This window comes from Camelus dromedarius, chromosome 10 (genome assembly GCF_036321535.1).
Source record: "Camelus dromedarius isolate mCamDro1 chromosome 10, mCamDro1.pat, whole genome shotgun sequence".
NCBI lineage: Eukaryota > Metazoa > Chordata > Mammalia > Artiodactyla > Camelidae > Camelus > Camelus dromedarius.
This window is the reverse complement of record NC_087445.1, coordinates 38,179,788-38,193,749: the sequence shown is the minus strand read 5'-3', so window position 1 is coordinate 38,193,749 and position 13,962 is coordinate 38,179,788. Positions and strand designations below refer to the sequence as shown.

The window sequence follows — 13,962 nt, the reverse complement described above, 5'->3', positions numbered from 1 at the left end:
GATGAAAGGGTTTCCCTTTGGGGTGACGAACATATTCCGGAAGTAGACAGTGATGATGGTTATACAACACTGTGAATGTACTAAATGACACTGAATTGAACACTTTAAGATGGTGAATTTTACGTAAAATTATAAGTAAAACAGAAACAAAAAAAGCACAAAAAGCTAACAATGCAGAAAGTTTTAAGGTGGAACGTAAAAATTCTCAACATCCCCAACTCTCCAGTCCTACTCTATGAAACATGTTATTTAGGTTTTTCATTTCAATATTGCCTTCCAGAAATGTGTTTTATATGTGTGTATATAGGGGTGTAGGTGAATGGAGGGGGTCATATGGTCATCTGATACACTTTTATCTATCCATTTAAACTACTGGGAAACCTTGGGTTCTTAAAATTCCTGTATCAATATAGGTAAGCCTAGAAGAACTCACTTTAAACTAGAATTGCCTATAATTGCTTTAGTCTGCAAAGATTTTTTTTAACTTACAAATCAATAGCTGGTCGATAAATTGAGAGCAGCACGGTTGGGTTTTCAGGTGGAGGTTACTAAGGAAAATTCATTCTATCAAAATAATTATTTAAAACCCAGTAACAGGCTGAGAAGAGAAAAAGCATTGTGACTACAGGAGATCTCATGGTGATGCCAACCTGAGTAGAGCCATGATGAGAAGAGAAGACATGAAGGGTATTTATTGTGAAATGGTTTCAGGTAACAATGTACAAATAACTAACAATGTACAAATAACTAATTCATGATTTAAAAAAAAAAAAAGCATTTCACAAGCAGAGGCACGAACTTTAACAGTCAAAAGGTTTTGGAAAACATCTTACTTAGAAGTTAAACTTTACAAAAAAAATTGGAGGGATAGGTAATTAGGTTTATCTATTTATTTGTTTATTTTTTAATGGAAGTACTGGGGATTGAACCCAGGACCTCATGCATGCTAGGCACAGCTCTACAAGTTGAGCTATACCCTCCCCTCTATAAGTTAAATTTAAAATTAATGTAATTTATCCTTTAGAGTTAGTAAGTTAGTGTGATAAAGTCAACTAAACAATGCCTTCAAAAAGGGAAAGAGTGAGGCTTTTTAGAAGGTAGGAAGCAATGTCAAAGAAAGATTTTGGGGAGAGATGATCAATATTTATTGCTCAGTCTTAAAAAAGTACATTAGAAGAGATGAATCTGTCTTTACCTCTACTCTTAACAATTGAATCTGTATTAACAATTTAAGTAGGGGAAACTGTTGTAACTCTGCTGTTTGACTATCTGAAAATAAAGAGCTACACTATAGCTTTAGGAGAGAGAAGCCACCCAGTGTGTAGTCATTGGCTATTTACTTCAGATTTAGGATTAACACTCTGAGTCTCAGTTTTCTTGTCAATAAAATAAATTGAAAGTTTTGTCACTGAAGGGAGCAACCAAGGGTCCTCAATCAATACCTAAACTGTCTCTATAAAGCACAAGAGCACCTGTCTTAGGCAAGGAGGCAAGGAAGTCCCCCACTTCTGCTAAAACCCCTCCTGGGGCAAACTTGCAGAGAAACGAAATCTGACAGTATCTTCTAGTTGTGTTTACATAACAAAAACAAAAAGGCTTAGCCATGAGAAACCGGTATAAACTGGCTGAACTTCAAAACCGGGACAAACTTTACAGCTCCTTACCATCTCATTGTAATAATAAGACCTCCTCCCACCCATGCCATATCGATTAGACTGACACACAACCCAGACACTGAAGGATCATACAAGGGCAGAAAAGAGGGGAGGGCCGCATTCTGGAAAATCATCTATTTCCATGAATCAGGATGACAAACGATCACAGCATCCTATAACCTCCTTTAGCCTTTTCTATAGAAAGCTTGCCTTGCCTGGAATGGGAAAAAGCTGCTTTTAGAGCATAAGTTCTGCCTTCTCCTTTCCTTGGCCAATGAATAAAGTTTCTGTTTGCTGCTAAGAAAGTAATTTCGCCTTAACAATGTGAACAATAATCAGGTAGGAAAAGAACATAACAAGGAATCGGTAACAGTTTCACCTCAAAAAATAGTCAGAAAAATGATGTTTTGCAAAGCACTCAGCACAGGACCTAGCACATAACAAGTGTATAACAAAATGTTCGATATTATTATAGTTAACAGGAGCGATAACACCATCAATGTACCTCCTGTCTCCAAGTTTATAACCCAGTGTCATGGGCTATAAGCCCAATGCAATGTAAGAAGATGACTTACACACAAAATTTGTTTCCTTTTTTTCATATAGCATTTTAATGCACAACTGCTTAATATAAAAAATATGCTACTTATCTTTTTATTGATCAAACTTTTAAAATCTTACTTTAAATTAAATTATTTTAAATGTACCATGAAATTCTTATTTTTAAAAGTTACTGTTGTAGTTGAGAATTTATCTTGTATTTTGTTTTCTCAGTGTCTTGGATGCAGGACAAAAGAATGAAACAGGTTTCTCCTCCCTAGAGGGGAAGCTAAACATTAAGACCCGCATGACCACAGCAGTCTGCGCAAGTGGCTCTAGAAGAAGCTGAGCACAGAGGTGCGGAGTTGCCACTGAGCTGACCCTGGGAAAGGCCAGCCTAGACAGGACAACACAGTAACAGCAGACAGATGGCTGGGATCAGCACCCAAGCGCAGCATCATGTGGTCACAAAGGACAAGGGCAGCCAAGGTCCCCAGGGATGCAGAGATAAGGGGTTTTCCTCAATTAAAACTGGACATCTGGAAATCCCTTTTCAAAACTGGAGTGAACTTCCATGAGGTCAGCAGCTTTGTCTTGTTCACAGCTCTATACCAGAACAAGAACAGCACTTGGGACATAGTAAATAACTGAATCAATATCTAGGGATGAATCGATGCTTGGATTCGTAAAAGTCTCCAAGAATCCTTACAGAGCAGAAGAAAACAGAAGTCCGAAAATGACCGATAATGGACTTTCCAATAATTGTGTGAATAGGGGTTCTCTTAAAATTTGAGGAATAGTTGGGGCAGTGTGTAGTTCTGTGGTAGAGTGTGTGCTTAGCATGCACAAGGTCCTGGGTTCAATCCCCAGTACCTCTGTTAAAAAAATAATAAAATATAAAAATAAATAAGTAAACCTAATTCTGCCACACACACACACACACAGAAAAAGAAATTTTAAAAATTTGAAAAAGATTGTTGATTTTTTTTAATTTTGAGAAATAGGGGGGAAAAGTAACATTATTGGCATCCAAATGGGTAGATCAATACATTTCTGTTATATTAATCACTGAAAGCATTTAAATAAAGCCTGAATAGAGATGTTGTACAGGTATAATGGTCCTATTTGCGAGCCAATACTAGGAAGCTCTACCTTGCACAGGAAAGTTGTTAAGTATAATCATAAGATACACTGTCCATCTAGAAGAAATTCCTGTCTGAACAAAGCATCAAGAATATGTGTGTTCCTCTCGAGCAACTGCTTTTAGTACAGATATTGTTAACTAGGTAGCATGTATCCTAGGAAAGTTAGAAGCCAATAAGAGTGTATGTCATCTCACAATGCACTTTAAATCTAATTCCTAGCTTTGTTTTATGGCAATGACTGACTCTTCTCTCATAAATGTATAAAAGCATCACGACTTGCCTGTGCCCTGTGGAGATGCCTTAAATCCTTCCTACAGAAAGGGTGGTTGTAAATACATGGCCAATTGGATTTCTCTTCTTGCAGGGGAGGTAAGTCCACATGGTCTTTATCCCTAAATAATCAGATCAATGCCTGGTAAGTCAAGGGGCATGTCCAGGCCCAGAGGAGATCCTGCCCACCACTTCTGCACCTGTCAGAACCTCCCAGGAACTCAGCCATGTGTCAGATACACCTATGCTGCCTCACAGCCACAGCACCACATCAGTCAGGACTGCCAAGAAGTTCTAGGATTTAATCGACAACTTTACACAACCAGAGGAGTGGCAAACTCCACTCATGCCCAGACAAGGCCTCAAAGAATAAGTCAAATCTTTTTTTTTTTTTTAAATCTCTGGGGTTAGAAGCGTCTCTCTTTTTTTTTTTTTTTTTTTTGTAGTTATCACATACAAATGTCTCTGTATTACACATCACATTCACTTTTCTGACCACCTACTTTGTGTTAAAACAATAAGACTATGTTGAAGAGCCTTAAAGACAATAGAGTGTGAGCCCTCCTCATGAGGGAAGGCAGCTCGGACCTTGGAAATTAGACAGGCTTTGGTGTGAGTCTTGGCTTTGCCACTTATTCGCTGTGACTACAGCCAAGTCAGTTAACTCTCTGAGCCTCCATTTTCTCATTTGTAAAGTAGGAACAGTGAAGAAGACAATGATAATGATGATGTCTCATCTCAGGACTGTTGATGGACAAAGAATCTGGCAGTGTCTGACACAAATTATGACTTAATAAATGTTACCTTCTCTCCATTTCACCTCCCTCTCGTCAAAGATCTTTAAATCAGTAAGTGAGTGAGAACATTCTATAAAGCTAAATAATTACTTTAGCAAAAGAAAAATAGTAACAATGGCCAATATTTATTGAGCAATTACTATGTGCCAGGTGCTTTACACACATTATCTCATCTGCCTCACCACTCCTTCAAGGTGCCAGTGTTGTCCATATTTTATAAATGAGGGTGCCAAGGCTCAAATATGTTAGGAAATCTATCCAAGTAAGTGGCAGAGTTGGGATTTGAATCCACCTAGCCTGACTCCAGAAGACATGCTTTTAACCACCAGGAAAACACTGGTTTGAATATATATATACAAAATTTTAATGGAAGACAAAAAGAGTAATTCATTTCAACTGGAGGATGGTGGCCAGGGAAGCCTTTGGAAAGAAGGGGGTATCAGATTGGGCCTTGGAGGAAGAGCAAGATTTCATTCTGACAGAGGTGGAATGGAAAAGGGATTACAAAAAGGAAGACTATTCCAGGCTGAGAAATTGGCACCAAAAAAAAAAAAAAAAAAATGGAGGCATAAAAGATATGATGTGCTGGGAAACAGTGAGAAATTGGCATGGATAGACATCCCTCAGATCGTGGGTACCTCATGGTATAAACCAGTCATGGTAATCCTACTCCCATTTGCCAGAGAGAAGGATGGAGAAGGAGGAAGTATTATAAAAGCAGGTTGGGGCCAAACGTCATGCCTAAAATTTCTTCCAGGGGCAACTGGATCTTAGCTGCAATAGAGAGCCATAGGTGGTTGCAAAAGAGAAGATACATAATCCTACCCATGCTGCAAGAAAGGAATTGTCAGTCATGTGGAGAAGATATTAGAATGGGGGAGAGAAAACAGTTAGGAGGTTCCTGTAACATTGCAGGCAAAAGACAGTGGAAAGCTGGACAGCGCCAATGAAAATGGAAAGCGGTGTACACAAAGACATCCCAGAGCTCAACTGGCTGGGCCTGACTACTGACATGGGTGCCTGAAAAGACACTGATATTTTGGGCCAATAAGGAGAAGATAGAAAATGGAAAAGGAGAGGGCAGCTAGCAGTCCTTTGAAAAATAATATGATTCCTTGAAAAAGCAGTGTGATTGTTAGAGGTGCTTTGGGCTGCAACTGACAGAGGTGCAGACAATAAAAGACATTTCATTATTTTGCAAAAGAAGTCAAAGTAGTAGGCAGTTCCAGGAATCGTTAACTATTCAATGATGCTATTCATATATGCATTCAATGAGGGTCAAAGAAGGACTAGGTTAGTGCCTCTGAAATCCTCTTAATTTTTTTCTCATAGTCTCAAACAGTGGTGGCAGCAGCTCCAGTCCTTACATGAAAGCATCCAAAAAAGGAAGACTTCGCTTCCTGCATCTGTGTCTACCAATTAGGGAGAAAAACATTTTCCAGAGGCCTCTGAGCTGACTTTCTGCATACCAGAATGTCATCACTGGCCACCCTTAGCTACCAGTAAGCTGGAAAAATTAGTATCTAAATGGGATTATGATTACCACAACTGGCTTACACTATGATGTATCCATGAGCCAAGTATGTTACAGGCTGATCAAATTCAAAAAGCGTCAGTTAATAAGGAAGAAGTGGTAATGGCTATTGAGTGGGTAACCTACCGTGTCTGCCACAAGCATTCTGAACAAAGCAATATGCCTTCCAGAAAATGGGACTTCACAAGATGATAATGTGATACTTGGGCATGAACACATGTTTCTGATGAAAGTGGAGCTCTGATTCAGCAGCCTCAGAAGGGATATCTTAGCCTAAATTCCTCTTCAACATTATAGAATATTCTGAGTCCCTAAGCTTGAAGGAAGAAAGGTCTTCACCTACCCAAGAAGGAAAAGATGATAACAGAAACACTGAGATTTGTGATTCAGACTGTGAGAACTCCTGGCAAAGCAAGATGATGATGATGCAGTCTCAGGGAAATACAACTCTTGCTCTTCCTAATAGTTTTGGAAATTAAAGAACATTGACTCGTTCCATTCACCAAAGCTATTTAACCCTTTTCTGCATGTTCAAATCCTATGTGTTCTTTAATGTCTAGTTCAACTTTGGCTTCTTTCATCAAGTTTTTCCTATTACCAACCAATTTGTATCCCATCATACTATTTAATACATTCACAAACATCTTTCTAATCCTATTATCAAATCCAGTTGATCTGATTTAAATAGTTACCAATTCTGTCCACCTCCTTCCATATCCATTGCTGATAATAACTGCTGATGTTTACTGGGCACGTGCTACATGGAAGGCATTATTCTGTGTAATTTAAAATTATTAATTCATTTATTCATTTTAACAACCCTATGAAGTAGACTACTGCCATCATTTCACACATGAGAAAATTTGGAAATAGAATTAAGTAACTTGCTCAAATTCACATAGGTAGTAAGTGATAGAGGCACTTTTAAGAGTTCATTTCTTAATGGATAAACTACACTGCCTCTCTCTTCTAAAACCACACCCATTTCACCTAAACTACTGCAAAAGGATTCCATCTGATCTCCTTACTTACACTCAACTCCTCTCCAATGCATTTTTTATCCTAAAGCTAGAATGATCTTTTAAAAATGCAAAATTTGGTCATGGCATAAGGCCTCTCCCAGCTCCCTATGCCCCCCAAGATCTTGCCCTGACCACCTCTCCAGCCTTACCTTGTGTTATCCTTTGCCTAGAACTTTGGATTCTAACCACCTGATGCTATCATTCCTTCCTACCCAGAGCTTTGCTCAGGCTGTTCCCTCTACTTAGAAGGCTCTTCCCCATCTCCAATCCTGCCTGCCTTACCTATTCAACTCTACCCATCCTTCAGATCACAATTTAAATGTCACTTCACACTCAGGAAAGCCTTCTCTCCACCCCCAGAGTAGCTCAAGTTCTGACAGGTCATAGCAGATTCTGTTAATCACTAGATGATCTATCTCATAAGGGCAGGGCAGAGTTTGCACATTTCATTCATCAGTGTTATCTCCAGCAATGAGCCCAGTCTTTGGCTCAGGAATCTATTCACTTTTATTACAGGTATAAGTCTAAGTGCAAGTTCATTGAGGTCATGGATTGTGCCTCAGGGACGTGGTTTGCTCTAGTAAAGAGAATATGGCCTTTGGCCATGTTAATTCAGAAAATCCATCTCTGGATGCAGGATTTCTCAAGTCTCAACTTCCCCTTCTTTAAGAGGAAATAATCACACTAAAGACTAAAAGAGAGACTGAAAACAATGTGCTAGTGAACCTGGCAGCAAATGCTCTTTAGATCTTTCTTACCAGCTGCATCTTTGTGTCACAGTGGGTCAGTGGCATAAGCAGTGAGACTGCATACCAGAGGTCCAGTGACCTCCCCCTCTTCCCACATGGTTCATCCCAGGGCATGGCTTCCTTCACCTGTTGGCCACCATGTAAAAAAATGCAAAAATGCTACCGTGAGCAAGAGGTTAAGGATTTGCTAAGTACAGAGGAAGGAAGGGGACAAAATGAACATTGTATGTAGGCATCCACTAAGTGACAGGCATTTTCATACATTATTTAATAACTTAGCAAAAGTAAATCTGATTCTACAAATGAGGAGACTGAGGCTCAGAGAAGTTAAGTGTCTCACCCATGGACTTAAGAGTAGATAAGCAGTGGATACCTGACTTGAACTCAGGTCTCTATTTCTCTATAGGACTTACTTCTGCTACCCCAGGGCACTACCACAAAAATGATTCTCTTCCTCGATCTTGCTTCCAGGTAAGTGTGTATAAAAGACCCAAGACATCTTTATGTATCTTTAAAGTCAACCTGACCTTGTTGCATGTGGGAAGAATCGGGTAATTTAGTAATATCTGAGCACACAGTGTCTCAAGATTAATTACCTATCTGCAAATGAATTATACGTGCTGGAGTTTTTCTTTTAAAAAGCTACATTCCACTTGCATAGAAAAATTAACTCTGAATTCAAAATGCCCAATACTAAAATATTGATTAAAGAATCTTTAAAATTAACCTAATTTTGAGTGAGCTTTAATTAATGAATTAAAAGTAGTTAGTCATCACCATTCTCTGAGCCTAACTGAAGTTACATGAAATGAAAGATGAGGTCTAGAAGGGAGAGGGAGGACAGAGGAAGTCATGTTCCTTCTCTCTGAGATGCTGCGCTAGTCCAGGGCTTGTAATCGAGAACTGAGCACCCAAGACCCCATACAACTTGTTCCATCAAACAACTTGTGGACTGAGGTTACCCAAAATGTAATCCACACACTACCTGTGTCCTAATCTCCAGGGGCCTTTGTTGGAATGCCACTTCCTGGCACCCTCTCCAGGCCTATAGAGTCGGATTCTCTGAGGATGACGTCCAGGAACTGGCATTTTAACAAGCACCCCAGATGTTTCTGATTCATCCTAAGGTTTGAGAACAGCTTTGGGAACTCAGTAAAAATGTAAAGATCAAGATGATTCTGCATATTTATTTACTTCATGGGAATATAATTTTCTGTAAGAACCTTGAAATTTTTTTAATAAATAGCTTATTTATCCCAGCAACTCTAAAGGGGAGGCATTTCTACTTTCAAAATGGGGGAAATCAAGCCTTGAAATATATATGACATCCAACCTTTACACACAGTCAGGAATCAACTGCCTTGCACATAGCAATAAATAGTTACCATTCACAGATTAGGGCATTTTATGCTGTAAATCGAATCCACTTGATTAACTCACCTTTGTATCCAATTCCTCACTAATTTTATCTTGTGGGGGAACGGCATTTTTCTAAATGTATAACTTTAGTATGCTCCTTAGTTACGAGTAGACTCCCTGACTCAACTACTAATTGCATGTTCAGGACAGTTCTTCTGGACAACCCCCATAAATGGTAAATTTTTAGATGAATTACTTCTTTTTCTTCCTCTTCTCCACTGGTGAAAGCCAGTCCCCAAGCCAGTTCTCCTGACTGCTATTCTATCAGTTTAAATTCTGGATATGGAAATTTATATTTTAAACAGAAACCTAAGAGTTGAACATCCCCTTGTGATTAAGCAAATACCTCTGATCTTTCCTCAGTTTAGCAGTCTCTGTTCCTTTGCTTCTTGGGACTTGCCCCAAGCCTAAGGGCTCCCTGAAACTAGAGAGTCAAGAACCCAAGGCAACAATTCATCAGTCTCAGGATTTCTTGGAGTCTCCCCATTTGGGGGAGCTCTGAGAGTTTCATCGCCTTGGAAACACAACAGCAGGCTTCCTGAATATGTACAGAGAGTATAGATTTTTAAGCACCATAAGAAAACAAGGTTTAGTTATCCCCAAATGTAAGAGTCACGATTCAAAATTGTCATCAGCTCAGAAGCATCTTTAGTCAGGAATAGCGTCTTCAAGCTGACAAGTCACAAATATATATACTTTTGCTAGCCAAACCGGTAGTTGGGGAAAAGCTAAAAAATATCCCATCACTATTTTTATTTTTTCTTCTAAAAATGCAATGGCTTTCACTTAAACTGGCCAGGCCACTGCCAATACCATTGGTGTGTACAGAACAGTCAAGTTATCTATGTCGTCTGTAGAAATCCTGATTTTGGAAACAGATGTGTGGAAGATATACTCATAGAACTCATTTTGAACCTTAAAACGGAACTGCTTGCTTTGATGCAAATGGCTATGGGGGGGGAGGAGGGTAATTTCTCTCGGACTATTCTTTCTAATATTACAAGTTGTCTAGGCTGAATTATTAGTAACTCGTCTGCTGAATGATCAGGTGAATGAAATCAGTTCTTTGCTTATTCTAATGTACTGAAAGGGCTAAACAACGCTGATCAAGTGACCCTTCTGTTTTATCGTCACAGTAAATTCAATCAAATTTACAGAGAGCCTAGGCTGTGCTAGGCACTGTGCCAGGCGCCTGAGACACAGAAATGAACGAAACGAAGTGCTAATTTATTGATGATCTCTTTAGATTCGCGAGGGCACAGCCTCGCTCCTCTTCCACCACAGCCTGGACGGCTGTCGAACCAATCGGAGGTAGGAGTACTCCACGGCTCCCAGCTTCGGGAACTCTTTACTCCCAGTCCAGCCCACAAACCCAGCGCCAGGGCTCTGCCGAGGATCCCCAAGAACCAAACACTCCAGTTCAACTCCGGAGCCTCGGCGCCGGCTCGGCACCGAGCGAACTCCTGACTTCGCAGCGCACAGCGCGAGATTCCTTCCACCTGTCCGCCCGCCCGTCGAGGTGCGCCAGACCCCGCGCCCGCTTACTTTGCCGCTGTCGCTCACACCGAGGAGGTGATCCCGCAGCACCTCCATGGGGCAGGTCCAGGTGGAGTGGACGAATGTCCCTCGGAAGATGTGCGCCAGGGGCGGCATCTGGGCGGCACACATGTCAGCGGTGGAGCGCAACACGGAGTCCGCGGGCCAAAGAGGGTGCAGCCGGCGGAGGCGCGGCAAGGACTCCCTGCGGCTGCGGGTAGCTGCGGAGCCGGCACGGACTCCGCCGGCCTTGTCCTGTCCCCGCTTCCCGGCAGGATTGCCTGCCCCCTGCAGGCCGCGCCCAGGGGCTGGCTCCCTGCCTCCTCGATGCCAATAGGATTTTTCTCCCGTAGGTTGGCGCCGGTCTTTCTCTCCTCCCCTGCTTTAGTTTTTGATACGTTAACTCTTTGAGTTTCCAAAATCGCCGTTCACGTTGCAGTTCTTTTAATCCGTGGTGGCTGTCACCCACCCAGGGGGCGGGAGATGAGGGAGCGAGGATTCAGGATTTCAGCCCTGTACCTTTCAACTGGTCACTAAATTTGCTTTTGTCCCTGGCTCCCAACATCCTCAACCTTTTTTAGTTGGCACACCCAGAGTTGCGTGACCTGCTTTCTCAACCCTTTAAACTTGTAGAGCTATTTGTGGCCAAACCCTGGACCTTTCAACCTCTGTCACCCACAAGGTCTGAACTGGCACAAACAAGTTCTATGCCAGTGACAGGTATGTTAGGGCTGCCTACCTTACCGACTCGTTTCATTTTCAGTTTCGGTGGGCTGCAGAATTTGTCCTAACCTTATGCTCTGGAAGCGTATCTTTATGGGAGGCCACCACTGAAGGTTCATCCGGACCTCAACGTTCCTCTCTTCACCTTGAGGCCAATGTTTTGGCCTTTGTGCACATCCACAAACAATTCCAACTCCAATTTTTCTCAAATCCAAAATAAATGAATCTCTTTGATTTACTCCCAGTTGTACAGAAGGAGAAAATTAAGCCAAGTAGCTAGAAATGGCAGTGTGGCATGGCTTGGTGGAAAGAGTACTGGATTAGGGATCAAGAGGCTATAGTCAATGCAAGTGGACCTCAGCATTCTTATCATCCTTGTTTGTGAAGATGGAACTTGAACTGGGTGGTTACTAAGGCTGATTCTAGGTCAGCATTCTGTCCCGACAGTACAAAGTCCTTTATTAAGTTCCCCGAGGAAGAACAACTGGTTTCCACTCAGGGCTTTTGCACATGCTGCTCCTTCTGCCACTAATGCCTCCTGTAGATACTCACATGACCAGCCCTTCTCATCACTGGCTTATCTTAAACATCAGCTCTTTGGAGTAACCTCCCTCCAACACCAAGTTGGTAGCACATCTCCACCCCCAGCAGTTTCTATTGCATTAATTTCTTATTTTTGTCACTGCATTTATTGTATCCATCCTCATATATTTTATGCTTTTTCATTTATTTCTGCTTCCTTTCCCCCAATACACACACAGACACACACACACACACACACACACACAGAGTAATGGAAGCAAGAACAGAGGTCTTATGCCTAAAACAGTGCCTGATCTTTCATACATATTTACTGAATAAATGAAAAAGTTAATTAATGGTTTTTTTGGAAGCACAGCAATAACTTGAGATAAATATCTAATTTGGTTCCTACATAAAGGATAAGAGTTTCACATTGCTGTGCATGAGCAGGCTTTCTGATTTCTCTGCTGCTTTTATGACACAGGAGTGGCTTAAATGATTCATCTCCTCAATTCCTTCCCCTCCCCACAGACCAAGGCCTAGAGTGACCAACCCACCCCAGTATATGGGGGACTTTGTTGCTTTACCACTGAAAGTCTTGAGATGCAGGAAACTCCTCAGTCCCTAGAACACCAAGCTGGTCGTCACCCTGACAAGAACTCAGACTAGGAGGCCCTGAAGCTGAGAGCATTGCTACTTGCCTCTGGGGGATGTCAGACCTTTCTCTCTCATTTTCTCCTGGTTCTGCAGACCACATTCCCTCCTTGCAGCCAGCACACTGAAGACATCCTCTAGGTTTATACACACACAAACCTCAGAAAGAAAAGTGAAGAAAATGTCTGGTGCTTATTGTAAAAGAGCTGTCAATTAAATGTTTCTAAAATATGTACTGGTATAGGTACAGTTAATTTTTTTTTTAATGGAAGTCACATAAATGTCCAACAATTTAACCTTGTTTAGTGAGTTAAAATCTATCCACTTACTAGAATATTATTGTTATTAAAAACAATAGCAGGTATATGTAGCAATATTGGAATTACATATAATAAAGTGTTTTTTTAAATGGCATTTATGCTATGGTTACCACCATGAAAAGCCTATAGGTGTAAGGGCTAGAATTAAAAGGTATATCAAACAATGGCCATTGTTCTGTTGAGGTAATGGAATTGCTGGGGAATTGTGTTTTAATGTTTACTGAAGTTGTTATGTGTGGCTTATGGAATGACTAATCATTGTGTAGCTTTGAATAAAGTTAACCTTCTTAAACAGAAGATATGACTGTGGGCCTCTGGGTGACATGGCATTAGTGCTTCTCAGGGAAGTGTTAGTTCTTCCAAGAGGGCACAGTTTCCCTTCCATTCTCAGCCCAGGTGTAGGCACCTTGCTCAGGATCCAATACCCTCAGCTTAGCCCACACATCAGGAAGTCTTGGTTTCCCAACTAGTCTCACCCATTCTCCACCCTCAGACTCCTTTAAATTGCTGGTCCTCCTGAAACTTTGGCTCCCTTCCTGGTTACCTCTAGGGAAATGTTCTCAGGGCTACTGAGGTTTGGAGGAAGAAAGGAGTGCAGAGCTTTTATATTTGCCTTTGAAACATAGCCCAAGCACTCTGTAAGCCATTCTCTGGTTTAAAATAGTTATTCTGACCAGAGCAAAGTATGTGACAAACAGTGCTTACTGTGCCTCCAAAGTCTCAAGAAAATAGCAGTTCCTATTCTTCAGCTCTTTCTAAAGCCCATGTTTAAATTCATGCAATATTAAAACGGAAAGAGCTTTAGAGATTATTATTCAATGTGCATTTCACACCAAAACTGTCTATGATCACTGTTTCCTGCCAGTAATGGCTCCTTCCAACACTTACCAACTCAATTTCTCAAAAGGAAATCCAACAGTGGTATGCACTTTCAGCACCCTATCCTTATGTATCACTTCCAATGGAAGAAGAGAGACTCTCCATGGTATGGATGCTTCCTGAAGCCCTGGCTGCTTCTTCAGGCTCTTCTCCTTCCAGTATCCCACATTTGCTCACAATCTCTGCCTGCGTCGCCC

The 13,962-nt window shown here is 41.2% G+C and overlaps 1 protein-coding gene across 5 annotated transcripts in view; it reads right to left on the bottom strand.

Annotated features, from left to right (window-relative positions):
- GDA (guanine deaminase) overlaps positions 1–10,910 on the bottom strand; it is an 87,752-nt gene extending 76,842 nt beyond the window's left edge. For 3 of the 5 annotated variants that reach the window (XM_064490275.1, XM_064490273.1, XM_064490274.1), the window contains exons 1-2: positions 10,677–10,910; positions 7,722–7,838 (exon numbers count right to left, since the gene is read on the bottom strand). In XM_064490275.1, coding sequence (XP_064346345.1) covers positions 7,722–7,838; positions 10,677–10,799 — 240 coding nt within the window. In that variant the 5' untranslated portion in view covers positions 10,800–10,910. The remainder of the gene's footprint in view (positions 1–7,721; positions 7,839–10,676) is intronic. The other 2 variants (XM_064490276.1, XM_010999942.3) reach the window with 1 other exon arrangement.
- Positions 10,911–13,962: the final 3,052 nt, after the last annotated feature.